This window comes from Eptatretus burgeri, chromosome 1 (genome assembly GCF_056783735.1).
Source record: "Eptatretus burgeri isolate ZD-2024b chromosome 1, Ebu_testis_v1, whole genome shotgun sequence".
NCBI classification, from domain to species: domain Eukaryota; kingdom Metazoa; phylum Chordata; class Myxini; order Myxiniformes; family Myxinidae; genus Eptatretus; species Eptatretus burgeri.
Window position 1 is genome coordinate 31,011,065 of NC_140961.1, and position 17,130 is coordinate 31,028,194.

Below are 17,130 nucleotides of genomic sequence, written 5' to 3' on the forward strand. Positions count from 1 at the left end.
ACCCAGCCAAGGTTTTCCTTCCACCACTCCACATAAAGCTCGGCTTGATGAAAAGTTTTGTACGGGCAATGGATCTGAATGGGCGTGGGTTTTTATACCTCAAGGAAAAGTTTGGCAACACCTTGTCGGAGGCCAAGATCAAGGCTGGTGTCTTTGTTGGACCGCAAATCCGACAGATTATGAAGGACGAAACTTTTCCGACAACTCTAAACCCCAAAGAGCTGGCAGCGTGGAGGAGCTTCAAAGCTGTGACGGACAACTTCTTGGGGAACGAGCGCGCGGACAACTATGAAGAAATAGTGCAGCAGCTGCTGGAGTCCTTCAGGAAACTTGGCTCCAGGATGTCCCTGAAAATCCATTTCCTACGCCAGCACCTGAACTTCTTCCCTGACAACTTGGGAGCAGTCTCGGACGAGCACGGCGAACGATTCCACCAAGAGATTTCACTCATGGAGACGCGTTACCAAGGGCGGCACAACCCGAACATGATGGGCGATTTCTGCTGGTTCCTGCATCGTGAAACTGACACAGAGCAGCACAAACGCAAAGCCAAATGCCTAAAGCATTTTTAATTACATTCTAGTGGAGTTTTTCTGTAATTTCTATAATTTTGAAGCATTCATGATGAAATAAATGAATAAATGAATTTTTGTAAATTTCATTGAAATCCTGACTTCTAGGCAATGGGAATATTTCTGTTCCTGAAAATCCTGACGTGATACAGCAAAACGGTTATGATTTTTGAAATCAGCGTACCCAAATTAGTCTAAATCACTTTACACATCTCCAGTAAAAAATTTTTGTTGTTCAGTGTAATTTATCGCAAACCCGATACATCACAATGACGTCATATTCGTTTTTATGACGTCATCATTAAGAGGACGAGGATCTTAGCTCATTTGAGCTTGTTGATGTATGTTTGCAATTTTAAATTGAATCGCAGTGTTTATTGTGGTTCATTGATTGGAGGATGGTCTTTCATTTGATTGGATGTTCTGATTGGAGGACATACATTTTGGGCTTTTTTTCTCAACAGGAATGCAAATTTGTTTTTGCACCGAATCACCAACTTCACATCTGGCTATCACTCCAAAGTTCGCAAGTATGAGAGCATTCTACAAACACGCTCATCCTTTGTTTATACCTTTTTTACCTTATGGTCAAAATAACATGAGAATTGTAAAGTTGTGTGCAAAAAAATCATGATCGAAGTGCTGTGATGTGTGAAGCCAGCTTTATGTACTTCAGGCCCATGAACTTGTTGACCATAAAAAGGAACATCAAGAATGGTGAAATCCACACCATCGCTGACTTCAAGAGGGACATCACGGTTATGTTCACCAATGCTATCTTGTACAACAGTTCTGACCATGCTGTGTTCCAAAGAAGCATGGAGATGCAGAGGGATGTGAATAAGCACATCAAGGTTTGTTTTGTACCATTTTGATATGACTATCACCTGCAAATGATTCATGTACACGTACGAATATCATGAATTGGACATTTACAGTGTGATTATAACTGTGATGTATACACTACTCTCACAACAATGTCTGGCCACTCAACTCTTCATGCAGACTTCCTTTTCCAGTATGGGGGCAAAGGCATTGATTGAGGAGTCGAGACTTGAATAGAGGGAGAACCTCACCAAGAAGGTTTGTTACTGCCCCCAGTGGATTTCCCCCATGTCGTGTGTCTGCACCTGCATGGCCATGTCTGGTGGCATGCACGTGTGGTGGTGTGCTATTTTGCTTTGCCCAGAATGGCAGCTCTCGCTACTTGCAGTTGTGGAGATCTTGTAAGTGAAGCGGCCTCTTACTTGTCGTGTGTGTGTGTGTGTGTGTGTGTGTGTGTGTGTGTGTGTGTGTGTGTGTGTGTGTGTGTGTGTGTGTGTGTGTGTGTGTGTGTGTGTGTGTGTGTGTGTGTGTGTGTGTGTGTGTGTGTGTGTGTGTGTGTGCGTGTGTGCGCGTGCGCGCGCGCGCGCACATGCATGCTCATTCCATAACTCCAAAACCATGAAATCTCGCACCCCGAAACTTTGCATGAATACTAAGAAAACTCCAACGAAGTGCATGAATGAAAATTGGGTGTTTGGGTTAATTTAAACACCAATTTTGAAGATAATTCACTGCCTTATTTAATTATATCCTTTGTCAGGCACATCCGCCGTCAACGCTCTCCATAGACCTTGAGGCATATCCTCGGAAACTTCGCTGGGGTCTGAAGCCACCATGTTTTTTTTGGGCCTGCTCAACCATGCCTCGACTTGGAACAGTCCGCGACGATTTCTTCATGATAAAGTTGTTTTTTTTCACTTTCCTCACTCATATTATCGAATGCCTGTTCATCATAGGTATGAATCGCTGGGTACATTGCAATGTTTATAAACACCTGGAAACACCAGCATTCGTGGCTTTATTTCATTTTCGCACATGCGATAACTTCGAGAATATCTTAAAACTAAGCAGAATTACAGAATTGAACTCCAGAATCGAACTTCAAAGCACTTTTGAGTCCGACAAAAAAAAGTGTTCATTTGTCCAATTCGGGCATATTTAATGTTTCGAGCATCTCCGAGAGGTGTACGTATAATATGACAGTTCGGTGATTGTTTTTCGTGTGCCAAGCGAGCCGTTTCTTATCAGTCGTTTCATTAGAGTGCTTAAGCCACTTTCTTGAGCACTCTACAATATTAGCATTGTCACTGAATACTCCAAATCGATCTACTTGAACAAAATTCAGGACTACTGGCCTGCATTGGCCATGTGTTGTTCTGCGGTGCTCCAGGGGGTGGCTGGCTCGCTGAATTTGTGAAATTTTGTTTTCCATGACGTTTCCCCCTTTTTGTTCTTCCATCATATGACCTGTCACTTGCTCCACTGAGGCTCCTTTCTGTATTTTTTTATGCCTCCGCTTACGAAGTCATCAGAGGCATTATGTTTTCAGGTTGTCTGTCTGTCCGCATTTAAGTCCGTGTGTGCTAATTTTCTCTCTTTTCTCTGCAACTGCTTATCCAATTGACACAACGTTTTCACCATAAGTGCGACATAAGTGCGACGAAAAAAAATTACCCACCTCTATGTCATTCGTCACGTGCCTTGGCAGCTATGATTTTTTTTGAAGAATAAACCTTTATAAACCTCCACAATGGCTGTACAGATCGAGGAGAAACTTCACACAAATGTTCCTCAAGCCTTGGGGATACCAGGTTGTTTATAAATAATTGATCGGTCACACGGTCTGGCAGCCAGAATTATTTAATATTTTGAATCTGGTTTCAGGGATTTAAATAAAACTTGGTGCAAGTATGAATGATGATGTAATAATGTGGGTGTAGACATGTCTGTTGACATCAGGAGTGCCGTTCTGGTTTGAATATGGCTTCAAGGTGTTTTGTTTTTCTATTTCTCTTTGCACAGTTGCATGTGATACAAAGTAAACTTTTTTGTTCCTTCGCGTTGTGTGTAGGCATGGTACAAATATTTACTGCAAAATTCCAGCACATTCACAAAGCTTGTTTGAAATTTATCTTTGGTTGTCGTGAGTGTGCAGGATGTGTGAAGGCATGGAAGGCATTTTTCCATTGAGGCAGACTTGGAGGATGAAGAAGAAATGAGCATTACATTGAGCTGTTATCGGTGTTGTTACAAGTACGATTTGCTGTCTTCACTGATGGCTGAAATCAAATACAGGGTGCCCCACAGAAAACCAGGAAATTTGAGATTTTGAGATTTATTTTGCCATATTTTACCATATCAATAAACTAACATATAATAAAGTGTATCTTTGTTTTACACTACATCTAAGTTTGCTTTTGTTTTGTTTGAAAATAAAGTGTATCTTTGTTTTACACTACATCTAAGTTTGCTTTTGTTTTGTTTTAAATAAACTACCAAATTTCCTGGTTTTCTGTGGGGCACCCTGTAGTTAATGAGCTTGTGAGGTTTCTTGTTTCAGATGCCTTGACTTCGCTGGGTTCCTATTTTGTTGCTGTTGAGAGTCGTTTTTAAAATGCTTAAACTTGTTTCATCCTCAACTGTGTTCTGTTTTTGAGTTTCATGACTGGCGCAACTTTCACCAATTTGCACTTTAGTTGTATGGCGTGTCTGCCAAACACACCTCCACATTAGTTGTAGGCCATTGACGGTGCGGAGACTGGACGTTTATGGCTATGGCTGTAAAAAGCTGGTTCACGGGGATTTTCCGTTTCTCTTGAAAGGTGTGGAGAGATTTGGGGAAGGAAACACATGTGGATGGCTGGACAAATTGATTAGATTAGAGGTACGTATCCTGATCTTTGCTACAGGACAGGTGTGTAGTTTCCTTCTCAGGCTACGTTGACCCACTGACATTATTGTAACACATATCAAGAGTATCGTGTACTGTATTGAATTGAATTCAAAGTATTAATTTGCAAAGAAAAGTGGGCACTGGGCAGGTTTACTCAAGAGAAAGCAGGCAAATATTTGCAGCATGGTTTTCTGTCCAAGAGTGGTAGGGAATGGAGTTCATGCGTATTTATGGTGCGAAGTTGACCACTGTTTGAATATGTTACAAGTGCTGCACACTGATAGCATACAAGTTCTGAGTTGACAAAAAGTTCCCAGTCATTGAAATGTTATGCAATTTTATTGTCAGCTCACATGGAACGTAGTTCTGGGGAGCTTGTGGGATGGTGTTTCGTCCGTCCGTCCACAAACACTTGCAACTTCTTTTCTGAAACTACACACACGATTTTGATGAAACTTGACCACAACATTCATCACACGTGATGAACTGGTTTCTTCACGACATTTAAAAAAAAAAAACTTGGTGATGTAACATTGGTTCATTGGTCCATTTTGCTTACTCCGCCCCACATTGATTTCCTCCTCAGTATCATTTTTTGCTCGCCTGTTCGAAGAACAGAGAGCTATCGCGATACCCCCGGCGTGAGCGTGAGTGTGAAAATGTTAAATATTTTGTATTACGGAAAAACTCCTCGACGGATTTCGACGAAACTTGGTGGGGGGGTTAGGTATGGTCCAAGGATCATGCCATTAGATTTTGGACTTGGTCCCCCCCCCAAAAAAAAAGTTAGAATTTTTTTTTGCATTTCTACATGTTTTAAGTGATTTCCAACCCCCCCTAAAAAAATTGTTCGAGAAAAAAAAAATTTTTGCAACTTTTTTTTCAACAAAATTTCGATTTCTTTTTTTTGCATTTCTACATGTTTTAAGTGATTAGGATTTTGACGAAACTTCTTGGGGGGGTTAGGTATGGTCCAAGGATCATGACATTAGATTTTGGACTTAGTCCCCCCCCCCAATTTTTTTTTTTGCATTTCTACATGTTTTAAGTGATTTCCAACCCCCCCCCCCCAAAAAAAAAAATTTTAGAGAAATTTTTTATTATTATTTCATTTCTACATGTTTTAAGTGATTTCCAACCCCCACCCCCCCACCAAAAAAAATGTTAGAGAATTATAAAAAAAATTAATTATTAGACTCGTCCTTAAAAACGATAAATGTATAAACAGGCGAGCGTTGGGTGGCTTTAACACCAACTCTGGTAGCTCTCCTGTTCGAAGAACAGAGAGCTATAGCGATACCCCCGGCGTGAGCGTGAGCGTGAATATGTTAAATTTTTTGTATTACGGAAAAACTCCTCAACGGATTTCGACGAAACTTTGTGGGGGGGGTAAGGTATGGTCCAAGGATCATGCCATTAGATTTTGGACTTGGTCCCCCCCCCAAAAAAAAAATTGTTGGAGAAAATTAATTTTTTTGCATTTCTACATGTTCTAAGTCATTTCCAACCCCCCCCAAAAGAAAATGTTGGAGAAGAAAATTTTTATTTTTGCATTTCTACATATTTTAAGTGATTTCCAACCCCCCCTAAAAAAAATTGTTGGAGAAAATTTTTTTTTTTGCATTTCTACATATTTTAAGTGATTTCCAACCCCCCCCAAAAAAAATTGTGAGAAAAAAAAATTTTTGCAACTTTTTTTTCAACAAAATTTCGATTTCTCTTTTTTGCATTTCTACATGTTTTAAGTGATTTCCAACCCCCACCCCCCCCACCAAAAAAAATGTTAGAGAATTATAAAAAAATATTAATTATTAGACTCGTCTTTTAAAAGCGATAAATGTATAAACAGGCGAGCATTGGGTGGCTTTGACACCAACTCTGGTTAGCTCTCCTGTTCGAAGAACAGAGAGCTATAGCGATACCCCCGGCGTGAGCGCGAGCGTGAAAATTTTACATTTTCTGTATTACGGAAAAACTCAACGGATTTTGACGAAACTTTGTGTGGGGGGTTAGGTATGCTCCAAGAATCATGCCATTAGATTATGGACTTGGTCCCCCCCACAAAAAAAATTGTTAGAGAATTTTTTTTTTGCATTTCTACATGTTTTAACCGATTTCCAACCCCCCCCAAAAAGTCCCCCCCCCAAAAAAAAAATAGAGAAAAAATTTTCTTTTGCATTTCTACATGTTTTAAGTGATTTCCAACACCCCCCCAAAAAAAAAAATTGGTAGAGAAAAAAAAATTTTTGCAACTTTTTTTTCAACAAAATTTCGATTTCTTTTTTTTGCATTTCTACATGTTTTTAGTAATTTCCAACCCCTCCCCCCAAAAAAAAAATGGAGAAAAGAACAATAACTCTGTCAGCACTGTTGACATCATATTTAATGAATAAGATATAAGGTTCACTTGAGTGACCCAGCAGTATTGGCGGCGGAGGTTTTGCACTCTCCCGAGTGCTCCCCCTCGAGTTTCCTTTCTCATGTTTTTCTCCACCACACTATTTTTTATGTGCCCGAGACATATATATATATATATATATATATATATATATATATATATATATATATATATATATATATATATATATATATATATATATATATATATATATATCGGGGCGTATTATGTGATACCGGTCGTCCGTCCATCTGTCTTGTCTGTCCGTCCGTTCCTGTCCGCACTCTAACTCCCAAAGTTTTCAACTTTCACGTTTCATATTTGGTACATAGGTGCAGACTGTGGAGATGGTGTGTTATGACATACGTTCGTCATCTAAAGTGGTTGCCATGGCAACCAGGATGCTGTTTTCCATGTGGTAGCACAATTCTGTATATACCTTCTTGTTGGGGCATATATTGTGCTCACTTGCGCTCTTGTTACTGATTACAATATACAAATACATATATTGCTTTATAATTATACTTCACTGCAATGCTTTATAAAAAATTATTAATTATTAGACTCGTCTTTTAAAAACGATAAATGTATAAACAGGCGAGCATTGGGTGGCTTTGACACCAACTCTGGTTCTACCAGGTGAGCGCCCAGGGGTATTGCCCCTATTTTTTTACCTCCACCACTGAAGGTGGATGGAGGTTAAGTTTTCACCAGTCTCTCTGCCTGTTTCTGAGCAGGATATCTCAAAAATTTGTTGACGGATCAGGATGAAATTTTGTGGACAGGCTTGGTATTGTGACGAGGGCGAACTGATTAGATTCTGGTGAAGATCCAGATCTGGATGGGACAATTTTTAAAGTAATTTTTCACCATTGGGAGATGGTTTGGCCATTGACCAAAAACGACATATACACTACATGGCCAAAAGTATGTGGACACACCTTGTAATTTGTGGATTTGGCTATTTCAGCCACACCCATTGCTGACAGGTGTATAAAATCGAGCAGACAGCCATGCAATCTCCATAGACAAACATTGACATAAGAATGGGCCGTACTGAAGAGCTCAATGATTTTCAACGTATCACCCTCACAGGATGCCACCTTTCCAACAAGTCAGTTCATCAAATTTCTGCCCTGCAAGAACTCCCCCGGTCGTAAGTGCTGTTATAGTGAAGTGGAAACCTCTAAGAGCAACAACGGCTCAGCCGCAAAGTGGGAGGCCACACAAGGTCCAGAACGGGGTCGCCGTGTGCTGAAGCACGTAGCATGGAAAAAATCGCCTGTCGTCGGTTGCAACACTCGCTACCGAGTTCCAAACTCCCTCTGGAAGCAACGTCAGCACAAACACTGTTCATCGAGAGCTTAATGAAATGGGTTTCCATGGCCGAGCAGCCGCACACAGGCCTAAGATCACCATCCGCAATTCCAAGCATCAGCTGGAGTGGTGTAAAGCTCACCGCCATTGGATGCTGGAGCAGTGGAAATGCGTTCTCTGGAGTGATTAATGACGCTTCACCATGTGGCAGTCCAACAGATGAATCTGTGTTTGTCGGATCCCAGGAGAATGCCACGTACCCGAATGCATCGTGCCAAATGTAAAGTTTAGTGGAGGAGGAATAATGGTGTGGAGCTGTTTTTTATGGTTCGGGCTTGGCCCCTTTGTTCCAGTGAAGGGAAATCTTAATGCGACAGCATACAATGACATTCTAGACAATTCTGTGCTTCCAACATTTGTGGCCCTTCCTTTGTGGTCAAGTCCTTCCAACAGTTTGGGGAAGGCCCTTCGCGAGGTCCATACAGAAATGGTTTGTCGAGATTGGTGTGGAAGGACTTGACTGTCCTGCACAAAGCCCTCACCTCAACCCCATCGAACACCTTTGGGATCAATTGGAACGCCGACTGCGAGCCAGACCTAATCGAACAACATCAGTGCCCGACCTCACTTATGCTCTTGTGGCTGAATGGAAGCAAATCCCTGCAGCAATGTTCCAACATCTAGTGGAAAGCCTTCCCAGAAGAGTGGAGGTTGTCCGAGCAGCAAAGGGGGAGGAGAGGGGGGACCAACTCCGTATTAATGCCCATTATTTTGGAATGAGATGTTGGACAAGCAGGTGTCCACATACTTTTGGCCATGTCGTATAGCAGGACATCTGAAAAAGTTGACAGATTCAGACAAAACTTGGTATGCAGGTTGGGTATATAACAAGGAAGAATTAATTTGCTTTTGGTGAAGATCCGACAAAGTTTAAAGTGATTCTTCACCAATGAGTGATAGGGCTAAAACAATATGCAGGTGACCCTCGTATAACACGGGGGATGCGTTGCCGCGAAACGCTGTTATCCATAAACGTGTTATAGAAGCAATATTTAACATGTGAAAATGGGGTTTATGGGGTTTCCTCTTCCACCAAACTTTTTGAAAACTTCATGATGGCGACTTGGGTGGCTGCCTTCATTTTCTGATTGTCGACCTTGTAACATTTCAGGACATTCTCCATCTCCCTCCAGCCCTTGGAACTTCTCATGCATTCGTGATTGTGTTCATCAAAGATGGCCATGGCTTCATTGACCATTTTGAAACATTTAGCCATGACTCGTCATGAGGCTTTTAACAAGCACAACCTCCTCGGGACTTGATTCCAATTCCTTTCTGATGTGCTCCTCCACTCGAGCCAGAAGATCTTCATTGCTCAGCTCCTCCCTGTGTGAGAGAAGTAAATCCTCAACACCATCTTCGCCGACTTCCTCAAATCCCACTTGCAACTGGTGTGGTCTCATAAACTTCAATTTCCATTCAGGTTCATTCTACAAAAGAGAATCTTTTATACGTATGTACGTACAGGATAAATCACCATCAATGAACCTCTCAAATTAATGCCCTCGCCCAAGCTTTTAAACAATCAGGCAAGGACGAGTGGGGGAAATGATCAAACAAGCAGGATAAAAGAGAAATAGCCTTTCATCTGGGAAAGAGTAACTTTTCTCAAAGCTTTAAGTCAAATAACTTCTTTCTACCTACTGGGAAAGGAGTGGAACAGAGTCTAAACAATGTTGGTCCTGGCAGGTAAGGTCCAAGTACAGCTGATCAGAAGAGAGCACAAACAACCCCTCAAGGTCCCACAGACTTTTGAGGTACAGACAGGTACACGGATCAAAGGAATGAATCATTACTTTGTTATGTTCTCAGTGTTTGATAAAGAACAACATTGCATTCTGACTGATGCCACTCATGGGACCTTGACAGCTTTTGCAATGCCTCTACACAAAAACCATGCATTATATTCATTAAGTTTGTGAACTAAATAAGAAATATCTAAAGTTATATTTAATGATGTACTAATTGATACACTTAAGTCTTCCTGGAACTTGTGTAACATTTTCAGGTCATTACCTAGTTCAAATCAATGTAACTTATAAATGACAAATCGATACAAACTGAAAGCAGATTGATGTTTTACAGAAAGTAAATGTCACAGAAAACATGAATAATTATGTTTCCAATGGAATCCTCTCAACTGCAGCATTTTACATAAGTTCAATTAATATTTTGTGAGTGGTGGGATCAACGTCTTTATTCACTCACACCGATAAACGCTGAAAGAGGAAATCAACTTCTACAGAAGGCCATGTCCACAATCTGTTGCCTTGCTTCGCTGACTTCAGCCTCCATGAAACCACTGAACTCAATCACTGCCTCAGGCCAGAGTTGATGGAGATGAAAGTGTGGCTGGGTATACGTTTCCAATAAAGTCCAGTTTCATCATGGTTAAACACCTGGCTTGGTGTGTCACCTTGATCTGCAGCAGCAACTTCCTCAGTCAATTTGAGATTGCAGAACACATGGCAACTTGAAGCAGCAAGACTGGCAGCAAAAGGCACTGGATAATTGGTATATTTGGTTAGATCACCATACAAACTCCTCGCCTTCTCTTGAATGTCCATTCCAGACAAAGGCATGTTCTGTTGGTTCTGATGCTCCATCCACGTGATCAGCATCTTCTCCGTTTTCTCAATATAGCATCAGGCTGAGATCTTGCAGTTCTGGTAACACTGAGAGTCGTTGTTGTCTGAGCGCTCTTACGGATTTTATCACGACTGTCACATGGTTCTCGCTGCAGAATCACGAAGTCTCATCTCTTTTTGAATGTCAATGCTCTGCTCACCGCCATCAAACCAATCTCAAACCTTTAATTTCACCTCTGATGAATGAGACTTTATTGACTACTTCTTCACGTGATCATTATCTCCAATGCCACTTGTTAAACGCTTTTCAGCCATAGTTTTGGCTCCCGAGTGAACGATTCGCTCAGAATGACTTGGCGCAGTGGTGGTTGTATTAAATCCGCACGACAGTGAAAACGCGTTATCAGAACATGAATTATACTCGGGTCACCTGTATAGCATGAGTTATCTCAAATATCTCAAAAAGTTAGGGACAGATTCGGAAGAAACTTGGTGGACGAGTTGGTTAGGGTTAGGTGACAAGAACATGCCAATTAAATTTTACTTGAGGTCTGAATCCAGATTTGGCCTATCGATGAGATACAAAACGTCAACTAATCAGCTTGGTGGAGGTAGCGTTTGCTCTACCGAGTGCCCTTCCAGTTTTTGTTTGCTTCTTTGTTTTCTCTACAAAGGCGAGGCTCATGGAAGACCAAGGTAAAATTGGCAGTGGGGGTAACACAGAAACAATTGGGCACAATCGGAATGGGGATCACAAACAGGAAAGAGCCAACCAACGAGGGGGGAGTGTGGAGGTTTGCCGACCCGCAATGGGGACGGGTGAGGTCGGGGTGACGAGGGACGCCGTCACGATAATTAGGGAGACGTGGAGGTGACAGATAAATTAACGGTGACGGAGACGTGGATACTAAAAGAAATAAAGGAAGAAACTAATAAACACGATGAGACAAAAGGGGCGACGGAGACACAAATAATAAAAGAGACGACGAAAAAAACAACAGAGACGCGGGAGATAGAAAAGGTAGGGGAACACACACACGTGGGAGTAATAGGGGACAATGGGGTTGAGCTAGGGGAATGTCTTGTGACCCGATGCAAGCAGCAGGATACCCTCCTTTAGGAACGAAGGGAGGAAATATGCTCCCCTGAAGCAGATCGCGACGAGGTGAGTCCGGTCGTGCTGACTGAGGTGGAGCGGATGAGTGAGCTGTGAACGGGTACACGCGCAGCTTGGGGGGGTATGGAGGCCCCGGGAGTGCTTGTGGTCGCGCGAATCCCCAGCGTGAATGTCCCGGTGTGTGTGTTGAAACGTGAGAATGGTGTGAGTGGCATGGCGTGCGTGAGTGCATGCGGGGGATTGAAACGGAGACGGGAATAGCGAGCCGAATGGACCGCTTGTAGTTGTTTCGAGAACCGCGCCGGTTTCACGGGACGCCGCGTACGGGTACGAGACCTGTTTGGCCTTTCGCGAGCGGCCCTCGTGCGCGCGTCTTCGTGCAGGGATTCCAGTGCGGGAACGTCCCGCGTATCGCAAAAGACCGTCGCGCGGACGGTTAAAATGGCGACGAGTAATTGAATTCAGAACACGGGGGCATCACGTGCTGCATACCGCGTGTTCTGTTCGCGGAGCGGGTTCCCGGGGACGAAACGCGCGTGCCGGCTGCAGGCTCGGATCGCGGGTGACGTCACCGGGAATCTCGCGGCACGAATGCCGGGGAAATGGCGCACGCAGTCCCGCGTGGGGAATTCCTCGAAAGCGAGCGCTGATTGGAATTGGCAGGGTGACGTCATGGCTGCGCAGATCGGCCTTTGGAGGGACGTTGGTATCGCCCAAAAGGACAGACGGGCGAGCTGTAAACCGCCACCATGGAGATGTAAGAAAAAAAAGAAGAAACAAAAAGAGAGCCTCGCTCCAAGTAAACGGCCCTGCAGGATGTGGTGGACATCCTGTATAATTGGGGCAAAGGAAGCACTAGTTATTGGGAAGGGTTAGTTTAGATAGACCGGCTTCATGGGGACATGGGTTGTTTCTCATGGAGCCCGTGGAATGGGTTAGTTTGAGGGATTTTAGGATAGATTTAGAGTGGGAAATGTAATTTTGGAAAACATTGACCGACATGGAATGTATAGTGGGGACGTAGCTTAGGTACGTAGAGTTAAATGGAACGTGCACTAATTTAAGGGATGACGAGGGAGCACGGGTTCGTTAGGGGAATCTAGTTAGTAGAATGGCAGTGTTGGAGTGTATGCGTGAGTTCAAAGGAAAACCAAGGGTGTGATAAATGATTGTGGGACAGCGGGCACAAGAGTGAATGGAGCGAATGTGGTATGCATGGTGCGAATGACTGAGTGGGGAGGGGGGAGGAGTGATTCCCACCCAAGGGACCCTGGGGTCAGTTTAAAGTTAGTTAGCGGGTTAGTCAAATTTACCAAAAGGAGATCGTTTTGTTGTTGGTGTGGAGAGAAGGCCCGAAGCCCATTTGGAGGGGTGCAGGAGTTCATGGACCGGCTGGGAGCGTGGCTGTTGAAAGGTGAGTATCGTTTAGAGGGCACCATCATCTTCTTCCTCCTCCTCCGCATGGTCGTGAGCTTGGACACCACCTCGTCTCACCTCAGCCAGGTTCAGCTGCGCTGGCCAGTCCTTCAGTGACCAGAGCTCCTGGAAGGAGGGAACGTCCAGCCTCGCGCTCGCAGCCCTAACCAGCTACTCTCATCTTCAGCCGACTGTCCTCTGGGCTGGAGGTCCAAATAAAGACCTTTTGGTCCAATTCTTTGGGTGTGCGTGTGTGTGTCCGTGGGCCCGTCCGTAAGTAGTGAACTGTATAAGTGCTTTCTTGCTGTATGTCATTGCCTTGCTTTATTCGGTTTAATTCTGCTTCTTACGTGCTTCCCTAATTCCCCCCATTATTGTTGAATACATACCCGGATTGTTGAATGTTTCAGTTCGTTCACGTCCCTTCTTTCATTGACTGAGCATGTCGTGTGCTGGGGAAGATTGCAAGGCCATTGTGCCGCCGTACGGGGACATCTGGAACGACGGTTCTCTGCGATTAAACCGCGAGGAATCGTACACGCTAAGCGGCTCGTTTTCATATGAGTTCCGTCGAGAGTGTGAAGACTCGGTAGATCGCCACGTGGTCTCTAGGTATTTTGAAGATTGGGCAAATAACCCTGTACCACGTGGTGGAAATATTGACCCTTCACGGTCCGAAAGGGACCCGTACTCTGCGGACTTTTCCGAACAGTTCGATCTGAATTCCGGGTGATCGGTCGAGCCGACTCTACTGCTCCATCTGGTGGTCGTGCTCACGACCGACATCCCGACCCCGCAACAATATCATGTGCGGAAATGAAATAAAACCACGTATGCTGGCGTCTCCAGGTGTTAAAAGCACTGCAGTGTACCCAGTGATTTATACCAATGAAGAACAGGCATTCAATAACATATCTTTGCAGTCTGTTCCAAGTCAAGGCATGGTTGAGCAAGGCAAAAAATATGGTGCTTCAGAACCCACTGAGGTCATCGAGGTTGTGCCTTAAGTCCCCATCGAGATTAAGTGGCCAACGATGCACCTGATGAAGGACGTAATTAAATAAGACCGTCGATTATCTTCAAAAAGGGAGTTTCCATGAACCCAAACACCCATTTTTCAGTCTTATACTCCCCTGGAGTTCCCTTGGTTATGCATGCCAAGTTTCAGGCGAATAGGTTTTATGGTTTTGTAGTTATGGAGGACACACACACACACACACACACACACACCAACTCCCCCCCCCCCCACACACACACCAACTCACCCCCCCACACACACACCAACTCACCCACACACACACACACACACACACACACACACACACACACACACACACACACACACACACACACACACACACACACACATACACACATACATACACACATACACACACACACATTGCCATTTATTAGTTTTGATCGGTTTGTTTTTGCCTCCTGCACGTCACCTGAGTTATTTTAAAAATTATTTTTGTGAGCGATTGAGGAAGCTGTCGGTTACCTATACACCGCCCAAGTAAATGTATGTGTCTGAAGGAACAAGATCTCTTGTCGGGCGGTTCTCTGTTGGTATTTTTGATGACAGGCACAAACACAGCACTGCGAACCGCACGAGCAATCTGTCTTCCCCTTTGATTTACTGTCATGATAATTGACAACACCGAGAGTCTCCCTGTTGTCGTCCTCAGGAATTAGTTTCTTACTCGAAGTGACTGTCATGGTATGTTGTACGGTTGCACCATTCAGTTCACGTTAACACGTCGTGAAGCTGGTTGTCTTGTGTTCAGGTAGTTAATTCGGTTGTGCTGTTTCTCGCGGTCGCTGGAGGACATTGAGGACATCGCTGGAGCGAAGGTGAAGCCGCACCGCAACAACACGACGGCCAGGAAATCGCCATACAGACTCACAACTTCAATCGAGGATCACGAATACAAAACGTATAAAGGGGGAAATAAACGTAAACGTCACAATGAAAATCTCGAGCGAGGCGGAAACACAATCCAACCAATGAAAAGAAACCAACGTGATGACGTCAACACGTAGTTGCAGTTTTTAATTTGACGAAGCGGCCAATCGATGGTGATTTTTTTGATCACGTGGTTTTGATGGATTTCAAACGATGGCGGCGGCAATCGGGTGAGTTGTTGATGTTTGCCTTCATTTCTGGACGAGTTCAACCGTCTCTGCGTCGATTCGCCACAGTTTGTGTTGATGAATTGTTTGTACGGAACTCGGGAAAATTTAATGGATATTTCGCGCTTCATTCGTGTCGAGTGTTGGTCCCGGAGTCGGGTGTTGTAGTTTGTCTTGTGTTCGATATCATTAAATATTATTAAATAATTAAATCACGGTGATTGTACTTTTGTACTTATGTTGTACTTTTAAAATTGGGAACCTGGTCATTTTATATCCGATTCACACTCTCAGTGATGTACTGTTTATACATCATCGGGGGTGGTGGTGTGAAGGGGGGGGCGATGGTGTGAGTTGCAGGTCTGTGTGAGGGGGGGGGAAGCTTTGGTGTCTGTGTGAGGGGTGGGGTGTGTGTGAGGGGGTGGGGTGTGAGTTGGCGTGTGTGAGGGGGAGGGGTGAGTTGGCGTGTGTGTGTGTGTGGGGGGTGAGTTGGCGTGTGTGTGTGTGGGGGGGGAGGGTGTAAGGGTGTGAGTTGCTGGTGTGTGTGTGGGGGGGAGGGTGTAAGGGTGTGAGTTGCTGGTGTGTGCAAAGGAGGGATGGGTGAGTTTCAGGTGTTTGTGTGGGGGGGGTGTGAGTTGCAGGTGTGTGTGTGTGTGTGTGCAAGGGAGGGGGGTGGTGAGGGGTGTGGTGAGTTGCAGGTGTGTGTTTTTGATATTGTGTGCACAATTAAACCACTGGATGTAATGAGTTGAAATTTGGAGTTTGTCCTTTTGGGGGGGGGGGGGAGGGGTTTAGGCATTAAAGGAAAGAAAAATCATGGAGGTGGTGGTATCGGTGGTTTCCAAATTCCTCTGTGTAACACCGCTCCTGGTGGAAGAGTGTTACAAATCCTTGCAGTTTAGTATTACAATATTGTCTGGATGAAAACTTTATAAAATAGAAAACTACTTTGCCAATTTACAGGGTCCTCTGTATTTGATGCACTTGCAAAGCACTGGATTAAGTTTGTATAAAAATGGTGGTTGCACTCTGAGTGCACATGGGAACGCTCTGCTAAGTTGGGATGGCCACCTCCAGTTTTGGTTTTTTACTGTTATATGAGAAAGTACTGTGGAGCATTATCATAAGAAGTGGATCAAGTATCATACCTGCTCATGAACTCCTGCACCGCTGGAGAGAATAACCTGAAAACTGGATGTTATCGCGAAAAATAAGCCAAACTCGCGGAAGTTGTACAAATGGTTCGAAAATACGTGAATTTATTTTGCTTGTCTTCCACTGTCCCATATTGAGAGAATGCCACATAGTTATTTGGGTGGTGTATAACCAACAGATCGCTGCCTCGATTGCTGAGGCCTATCTTCTCAAGGCCTGTGATGCCCATCATCTCAAAATCCTTTTAACTGTCTCTGGTCATTTTGCACAGAAGGGGAAACTTGTAGGGCATGGGGATTGTGAGTATGATGGCTTTGAATATGTCTGACTATGCTTAGCAGTTTGCACCAACATGGTGGCGGAGTACAGAAATTGTGGTTGGAGTCGGGTGAACTGTCCAACCGGTGGGTGGAACTCGCATGCATATCTCTTTTTGTAGTACTGTACGATATGGACTAAAATGTTTGACAGCTTTTGCGCCGTGCCATCTTGCCATGTTCGTTTGAGTCAAATTTGCTATGTTGTATTATTCTCACACGAGGGTCGACGTCACAATAGAAACTTGCAATTTTTCTTATCAAATTGATATAAAAATATGAAATCCAGTCACTTTGAATGAGCTGTCTGAGTACTGTAACATATAACGCACACGC

General features: G+C 43.9%; 2 protein-coding genes across 7 annotated transcripts in view; both read left to right on the top strand.

Annotated features, from left to right (window-relative positions):
- Window positions 1–4,036, top strand: part of LOC147034164 (uncharacterized) — a 266,468-nt gene extending 262,432 nt beyond the window's left edge. The window contains exons 36-38 of the mRNA XM_085850149.1: window positions 1,037–1,102; window positions 1,249–1,426; window positions 3,553–4,036. Coding sequence (XP_085706275.1) covers window positions 1,037–1,102; window positions 1,249–1,426; window positions 3,553–3,561 — 253 coding nt within the window. The 3' untranslated portion in view covers window positions 3,562–4,036. The remainder of the gene's footprint in view (window positions 1–1,036; window positions 1,103–1,248; window positions 1,427–3,552) is intronic.
- Window positions 4,037–14,946: 10,910 nt separating this feature from the next.
- The window catches only part of ARHGAP19 (Rho GTPase activating protein 19), a 59,522-nt gene continuing 57,338 nt past the window's right edge, over window positions 14,947–17,130 (top strand). The window contains exon 1 of one of the 6 annotated variants that reach the window (XM_085877693.1): window positions 14,947–15,325. In XM_085877693.1, the coding sequence (XP_085733819.1) occupies window positions 15,295–15,325 (31 nt within the window). In that variant the 5' untranslated portion in view covers window positions 14,947–15,294. Of the gene's footprint in view, window positions 15,326–16,650; window positions 16,882–17,130 lie in introns of those variants that run through there. The other 5 variants (XM_085877682.1, XM_085877704.1, XM_085877662.1 and 2 more) reach the window with 5 other exon arrangements.